At 51.5% G+C, this 8015-nt stretch overlaps 1 protein-coding gene across 1 annotated transcript; it reads right to left on the reverse strand.

Moving 5' to 3' along the window:
* Positions 1-2342: 2342 nt before the first annotated feature.
* Positions 2343-7258, reverse strand: LOC136301655 (ubiquitin carboxyl-terminal hydrolase 42-like). Its single transcript, XM_066204778.1, has 11 exons — positions 7072-7258; positions 6546-6656; positions 6368-6461; positions 6153-6220; positions 5922-5992; positions 5288-5370; positions 4936-5047; positions 4475-4615; positions 4166-4266; positions 3285-3426; positions 2343-2489 (listed from the first exon to the last, which is right to left on the reverse strand). The coding sequence occupies exons 1-11, from the start codon at positions 7256-7258 to the stop codon at positions 2343-2345; spliced, it is 1257 nt and encodes a 418-aa protein (XP_066060875.1).
* Positions 7259-8015: the final 757 nt, after the last annotated feature.

The raw sequence follows: 8015 nt of genomic DNA on the forward strand, positions 1-8015 counted from the left end.
TTCCCTTAGAGGGAAGAGATGGTGCTTTTCCTCCTCATTCTCGCTTCCTTCCTCGTTCGCTTGCTTCGCCTTTCGTCGGGTTCGGCTAGCAGGGGGGGAGATCCACTGGAGTCAGTTTTCTGACTCCCGTGGGTTGCGGGGCTGGTGGAGGAGGGAAGAATGGCTGCGGTGAAATCAGAGGCTGTGCCAAGGGACGTGATCCTTCCGATGGCTGTGAGGGAAATGGGGATGGGTTCTGTGAAGGGGCTTGTGGCACTTGTAGTCCCTGAGCCTGCGGGTGTTGTGCCTCTAGGGTTGGAGGAGGCAGCGCCGGGGGTTCTGGTGTGTCTTTCAGAGTTGTGAGAAGAGGTGTATGATTAGAAGGTGTGTCGGGAGGTAGGGGCAAAAGTGGCGGGGGGCAATGGAGTTGTTTTTGAGTCCTGTGGCGTTAAGGTATGTAAGGTTTTGGTCCGGTCCCGCCATCGGGATTCCTTGTGAGGGGCCCGGAGCCGGTGCTGGCTGTATTAAACGTCCCGGAGGTGCCGAGGGGGACGCCTGAGCCGGTACAGGCGGAGGTGTGGGTCTTAGGTATGGAGGTGGGAGATAGTCAGGGGGATCCCATGTGTCACCCGGAGCTGAGACACCCCTCTTGGATCTTAGAGTAAACAATCCCGTCCTGGATCCTACCCGCAATTTTGCATACATTTTTTCCTCATGGTCTTGTGGTTCTTTATTAGCCACATAGTTACATAAAGCCTTGCAAGTCCGTTTTTCAAATGTGCCAAAAGTGGGCCAAATTACATGATTCCTTAACCCTTTTCCTCCCCAAACCTCTATGCAAAAATAAATCATTTTTTCCTTGGACTTACCTTTCCTTTTAGAACATTCCTCCCAATGTTCTAGCATCCATCCCAATGGACTTTCCCGTGGGATCTCGAGGGATTTATCCTCTGATTCTGAACCTTGTTTTTCTTTGGCTTCTTTCTGGAACTTACTCTTTTTCTGTCCCATTTTCCAAGGGCAGCTCACCTTTTCAGAGGTGTTTTCTTAGCTTTTCGCTAAGAGCCGGTTTCCTCTCCAAGGTGTTTCCACACACACCGGGTCCCACTTTCTGAGCAGGTTTACTTACCCTTTCAGTGAGCTGAGCTGAGGGCTTTTTCCACCAGCGACGGTCCTCTGCCTTGTGTCCTGGCCTCTTACCAAGCCCCTAGGCAAAAGGTTTACCGATTTCCCGAACTCAAAGGAACGTAACCTTCCCTTTTAGCTTTCCCGTGATCGGTCCCCCGGATTCCCCTTGAATCCGGGTTTTATGAGCAAAATGAGTTTTCCCGTTTCCCTTCCCTGTTTGCCGACCAAGTCCCTCGCGGGAGATTGGAAATGCAGCGCGCAGGCCCACACCCGGTTCGTGACAAAGCCACGTCTCACTCACTCACCCAAACACACTCACTCCACCCGCAATACTTGCAGCTATTTTCCTGCGTGGAGTCTTCGTGCACGGAGAATTTTACGAGTGAAAGTTTTAGCCGCGGCTCCGAAGGACCTTCCCTGGTCCTTCCTGAGTTCCCTGATATTTCTGGATCCAGAACCTCCTTTCATCGTGGCGTTCAACCTAAATTTGTTCAACCTAAATTTGTTCGTGATACAATAGCTACCACGGGGTTTCCCGTTTTGCGGGGGCCGCCGAAAAAAAATCGGCAGAGGCGCCTTCCCACGCAAAGGGGTTCCGCAGCACCGATATTGTATCCGAGTCACGGCACCAATTTGTTTTAAATGATCAGAGCCAATTTCCAAAATCAAAGATTTAGTTAACAAATTTGAAAAGCAATTTCGGGGACAACATCGATCGAATGTTGGGTGAACAATCCAGGAGCAGCAAAGGGTGCTTCTCCAGAGTACTGCCCACGCATTCGGGGTCTCAGGGGAGGTGTTTTAGACCATTTTTCTACCCTGAGGCGTAAACAAGACGGTAACGAACCCGAAGAATATGACATCATATACATAATACAATCATTGGAATGTCCGGTATCCCACAAGGAATATCTGAAAGAGTTTCCTGAGAAATTAAAAAGATGTCTGAATGAAAAAGTCTCCGAATCTTCTGTCGGGAGGTTTCTGCCGCCCTCCACCCAGATTGGTATGGGATCTCCTGATGAACTGTGAAGATGTGGTCAGCCCGCGATTAATGGGTCGTTTCCCGGTTATGTCTCTGGCAGATGTCGAGGTAACACCTTTGGACTGTGAAAAGACTGTGGTGTGGAAAGAGATGCCCTGGAACTGTTTCCAGGAATTCAGGGGTTTTTACATTACACTGTAAAGTTTTAATACACACAACTTTAATCCATGCATTTAATGCTACGTATCTATTACGTGATCTTCCATTCTGCTTCAGCCAAGGCCACAATCTGCCTGCACCAGCCCCGGGGCGCCCTGACTTTGAAAGGCGTCACTGGGGCATGGAAAGCCTCCTCTTCCTTGCCGCAGGGAGCTGGGCTCTGCACTGCACAAAGCGGCTGCGGAGGTCATAGCCCAGCTCACTCAGCCTGGGCCCGGATGGCTCCTGAGCAGCCCCGAGCACTGGAGACTGCCTCAAGCCTAGCACTGCACTCTCAACAAGGCTTTGGTGACAATGTGGAGGATCTGTAGTCTGCCTCCTCCTCTTCCTCGGCAGGGACTCGTGGTCAGTGTGCTGCACAAAGCGGCTGCGGAGGTCGTAGCTGCCCAGCACGGATCCGCTCGTGTCTCTGGGCCACAGCGGGGTTTGCTCCTCAGCAGCCCTGGGGGCACCAGCGCACCACAAGCTCCTGCTGGAAGGTCCTGAAGCTGCCCCGTTCCCAGAAGCGTGGTCACAGCTTGCAGGGTCCCTTCTCTCTGCAGGGTGCTCACAGTCCATGGTGTCCACAGAGCAGCTGTGGCTGTCCCTGCCCCACAGCGGGGATCTGCTCCAGGCCTGCTCCCTGCCAAGCTCTTCCACAGCCACCAGCATGTCCTGGAAAGAGAACAGTGGAGAGTTGCTGCCCTTCCCTCCTGAAAGGGCCACAGTCAGTGGGGAACCCCCACAAGTTCTGGGAGGGGACATTTCCGAGCCTCACAAAGGCTCTTCTGGAGGGCTGACAAGGCCGAAGGGCCAAAGGCCCACACATGGGATGGATCCAGATGGGATGAATCCAGGTGGGATGCTTTGAGAGGAAGCAGCATTATGGCTGAGAAGAATGCTGCAGGGTGGGACGGGGAAAAGGAAAAATGCTGCGATCCTAGCAAGAAATCCACTGCTCCTCTGGTGCCCTGGCCCTCCATCCCAGAGTTACCTTTATCGTGCCCAGCAGCCCCTGTGGGCCAACAGAAGCCGCCTGCTTGCTGCTGGCTGCTGCCCAGTGGCTGAGGAAGGGAGTGGCATATGGTGGTGCCTGTGAGGAAGAAGCCTTCTCTACAATCTTCAGATCAGAGCATCTGGAGAAAAAAAGGGTCATCTCAGTTTAGGGCTGTTGGCGCAGCCTCCTCTGGGGTTCAGTCGTTTTCTTGCAGAGGTTTCTGTCACAGAAGACTTAACCAAGGCCACTGCTGGCAAGTTCAGCTAGAGCCTTCCCACCCAGTCTGCTCCTGTCACAGCAAATCCTCACCTTTATACCTTCCACAGCCTCCGTTTCATAAATTCACAGACTTGCTTGGGCGGGAAGGGACCTTAAGGCTCATTTTGTTCCACCCCCCTGACATGGGCAGGAATGCCTTACAGTGGACCAGGCTTCTCCATGCCCTGTCCAACCTGGCCTTGAGCACTTCCAGGGATGGGGCACCCACAACTTCTTTGGGCAGCCCCTTCCACTGTCTCATCACCCTCACACTGAAGCATTTCTTCCTAATATCTAACGTAAACCTGCCCTGGGTCAGCTGAAAACTGATACCCTTCATCCTGTCCAACCCTCCCTGATGAAGAGTCCCTCCCCATCTTCCCTGGAAGGCCCCTTTTAATTCTCTTGCTCTTCTCTACATAAGTCCAGCATCAGAGAGCAGACAAGTTACATCAGGGCAGCAGCCTGAAGGAGAGACATGGGGTAGTAGAGGTTTCATAGCACTGAATGATGCAGGTAGTGATTGCATTCAGTGACAAAAACACTCTGGAGTATGAGAAGCAAAACAATGAACAGGGAAAAGGAAATGCCTTCTGAACACATCTGATCCTGGTTGTTACCTGGCATAAAAGAGCAGGTAGGCTTGCTGCCGGAGAGCTGTGTCAAGGCAAGAAAGCTCCACAGACTCATCGTTCATCTGGTACCACAGCCCATTGCTGGCCTGTGAAAACAAGGCAAGGATTTCCTCATGGTTTCTGTCCAAAAACACTGGCAGAAAACTAAAACAAATTGTAGGTCAAAAAAACACCAGTCCAGCACCTAAAGAGATCTTCTGCCCCAAAACCTTGGCTGTCAGTAGCACTGACGGGAAAGTTTCTTTTCCCCAACACACATTCTCCGCATTGGGAAGGAAGGAAGTTGCTCTTTACCTTTGTGTAGCAGAAATAGTGTCCTTCATGGCAGCTGACCCCACTGTGCACCAGGACAGCATACAAGGAGTAAAGGACGGCTTCTCCCTCCGCCTGGGACATGTACGGGCGAAGGTCCAGGTACTCGGGGTACTCCACAATCTGTAGAGACACCAAGAGGGCTCACAAGTGACCCTGATCTGTGGCACAGAACAGCCTGCCACATCCAGGCTCCACAGGTGTGGAAATACATCCTAGGGGCTCATGAACAGCTGGTTTTCCATAAAGCGACATGTCATGGTTCGGGTGGCCGGAAACTGCTCTTGGCCAAAGCGGCTCTGTTGGAGAAGACAGCTTGCCTGTCTTCCTAAGGGAATCCTCTCCCCAGAAGGGAACATGACTAAGCCAACACGAGTGGCTCGTGACAAGCTCTGGGAAATCTGTTCCAGGAGGAGAAAGCTGCCCAGCAGTTGTGTACACACCTTGTGGATCTTCCCGCCGGTGAAACAGTCAAACCTTTTCAGACACACCGTGAGAACCTTGGGTGCGCAGTGGACTGTGAACGTCTTGGAAGCAGCAGCATACTTCTTACACCTTGAAACCAAGCACAGAGCCCAGTGCTGAAATGCACCCAGTTCTACCCCAAGCTGGACAGGCAAGCTCTCCTGTCTCACACAGCTGTTGTTATTTTAAGGCTATTCACTGCCATATTTTTTAAAAAGCTGCATCTCATCCGTGTGCAGTAAACCTCCAGCAGAAGATGACTTCTGCTCAATGACATGCAGCCCCCTGACACAGGATCTGCTGTTAATATGTTCTCAGTAATCATCTTACTGGCTACATTGAAAGCAGTTTTCACCGTCCAGGTGCTCGGGTGTCACAAAGTCCTCCAGGGCTGCACCGAGGGACAAGGCTGCCTGGGGGAGTAAGAAATGAGCATGCTGAGCTGCAGGAAATTCCCTCACCCAAACATTTCCCAGGAGCTGACAAGAAAACCCCTGCAGCTGATGCTGAAGAGATCCACCATGAACCCATCCAGAAGGAGGCAGAAAGAGAGGATGATGCTGAACATCTCCCTGTGTCCCAGCAGCTCCTGGAGCCATCAAGTGCACCCTTCCTGTACCACCACTCCTTCCAACTAATGACAGTGTGCAGGGGCAGCAGTGGTGCCAACAATCCAAGCCATCAGCCTGGGAGCCAGGCAGGTGTCATGGGAGGGCAAAGGGAAGAGGGACGAGGATATATCAAGGGCGCAGAGAGGATAATGCTGCTTGTCCAGCTTCAAAACAGCACCTACAGAGAGACCAGTGCCACAGCCTCTGCAGGAGGCCATCCATTCCCCTTCCCACCCACCCCCCAGATCTCTTGGTGTTCGCAGTCTACGTTTTTAAGGGAAATAAATGTGTTGACTCTGGAAAGCTGCAGGGGCCTTGGGAATGTCTTCAAGCACAACTGCAGAGCCTCTTACCTTGATATCCAAAGGGACATCCAGGAAGGGCTCATAGGAGTCAGAAATGGCTTTGCAGTTGGAGCAGATGACTGCAAGGAAAAATTCAAATGCTGAGCAATGGGAAGCTGACTGGCCATTGCCCATTTACACATTGTACCTTGTCCCACCAGCCCCAGGACCAACTGTCAGGCACAGGCAGACAGAAGGGCACAAGCAATGTCAAAGAGAGCAAGAGTTGTGGAAACGTACCTCTGGATCTCAGAAAGCCCCCAAATATCTGATGGACAAGGGTAGTGGATTGAGAAGAGAGGTCCAAGCTGGAAACAAGAAGTAAGACAGAGCATTATCTCCTCAAAGGGTTTTGCTTGGCCTGAAAGCCCAGGGTTTAGGTTTTCCCTTGAGGGGAGCACATCAAGCAGTCCAAAGGGTTCAGAGCTTTGTGAGAGTGATTTGCTTGTGCTTACTTGCTGAATCCACTCAGACAAGCTGTCTGCATGGCATTGACAGTACAGCAGAAGAAATCATGGGCGTCTTCCTCCCTGCCAGGCTCAAAATGTTCTCCAATGCCTAAGAAAGAAGAAGTTTGCAGTTCTCTCACACAAGAAGGGAAGAAAACCTGTCTAAGCAGCTGGCATGACTTACGTGTCAAAACCCTGAGGACAGTCAGAGGCAGGATGACACTGACAGGGGAATGCATGACCTGGTTAACGTGGGCTTCCATGATGCACAGCATGCAGAAACCCTTCTGGTGACCTGAAGAGGGACACAGGGAAGGTCCTCGGGTTAGCAAAATATCCGCGCAGTGGGATACTCCTTCTCTTCCACTCCCGCCCCAGTGCAATACTCCACTCCTCCCAATATCCCAACGATCCCAGGGCATTTTAGTGGGCAGGAGATGTTCTTGAGAGAGATGCTAAACTGACAGTTTTCTGTGCAATAAGCCAAGAGGGTTTAACTTGCAGGAATAAAGACTTGGAGCTAGAAAGAGGTGTCTTTGTGAAGGCTAAGACAGCTGGGCAGGACAAGTGGCTTCTAGGCTAGAGTGTTCAATGAACATAAACTCATGGGGCTGACAAAGGGCTGCTGTTCTCCCAAATGGGATTCCAGGTTCTGGGAATCTTTGGTATTTGATTCAGAGGTTTTCAGGAGATGTTCCAAAAGCACTCACAGGTCCGGCTGTGCTCTCGGGACAGCAGGTAGTTGGCCAGTGGGGGGGTGTAGGTCAGGCACTGCAGGACAGAGTTGAGGAAGCACGTGTTGCCCACATTGAGGAGCCCTGTTCCAGCCCTCTGACTCTGCTGCCAGACCATGCAAATCTTCTCCGGTGGAAAGAGGATCCTTTCTGGAGGAGCCATTCCCTCAGCAACGACTGCAGAGAATCGCCATTTGAAAGGAGATGAGGGGAGGAACAAAAGCACATTTAAACTTTGAATTTTCTACACAAGCAGTCAGGACAACCAGCTCAAACCTTCAACTCCGTATCAGGGGAAGCCTAGCACTGCCATTGAAATTTACTGGTTGGGAAAAGTCTGGTCCCCTGCTTACTTTGCCAAGAGTCCAACAAACCCCAGCTCTGATTTCTGGGCCTCAGGGTACCTCCCTTTCTCACCAGAGCTGCAGATTGCATTGCTTTCCCAGATTGCAACTGATTGTAACTTATTGAAAACGAGCAAGTGCTGATCACAAAAGGTAACTCCAGGATGTCAGACCTCTCTGTGAGCAACGATGCTTCAGAGGCCTGTACATAGTGACACAGGAGAGACAAAAGGTGTTTTCCTGTGACTAATCATAAGCACCTGGCTCAGTCTGGCTGCTCTCAGGAAACATCCCAGAGTTCACTCTAGGATGTGTGCACATCACTCTGGGATCTGACCACCAGTCATGTCAGTTGCCTGTGGGATTCCCAAAGTCCAAACCTGCCAGTGAGGCTGTTACTCACAGGAATTGTTCCCTGGTGTGGTCATTGCCTCCTCTCTCAGGAACAGAGGGCACGGCTCTCGATGACCAAGGAGATCAGGACGTGCTCCAGAAAGAGATCAGTGTCAATCCTGTCACCTGATTGCAAAGAAATTACTGCAGCTCACCAAAAGTATAAAAACCCCAAAGAAATAC

Source organism: Chamaea fasciata, unplaced genomic scaffold (assembly GCF_029207755.1).
Source record: "Chamaea fasciata isolate MVZ Bird 193981 ecotype frontalis unplaced genomic scaffold, bChaFas1.0.hap1 SCAF_27, whole genome shotgun sequence".
Taxonomy (NCBI): Eukaryota; Metazoa; Chordata; class Aves; order Passeriformes; family Sylviidae; genus Chamaea; species Chamaea fasciata.

Excerpts from the sequence above, each read along its gene's own strand:
- LOC136301655 (XM_066204778.1), bottom strand. The coding sequence starts at position 7,258 with ATGGCTCCTCCAGAAAGGATCCTCTTTCCACCGGAGAAGATTTGCATG. Across the intron at positions 6,221-6,367 it reads TGTCTGAGTGGATTCAGCAA|CTTGGACCTCTCTTCTCAAT; the intron begins GTAAGCACAAGC and ends TCTTGTTTCCAG. Across the intron at positions 4,267-4,474 it reads ACTATTTCTGCTACACAAAG|GCCAGCAATGGGCTGTGGTA; the intron begins GTAAAGAGCAAC and ends TTGTTTTCACAG.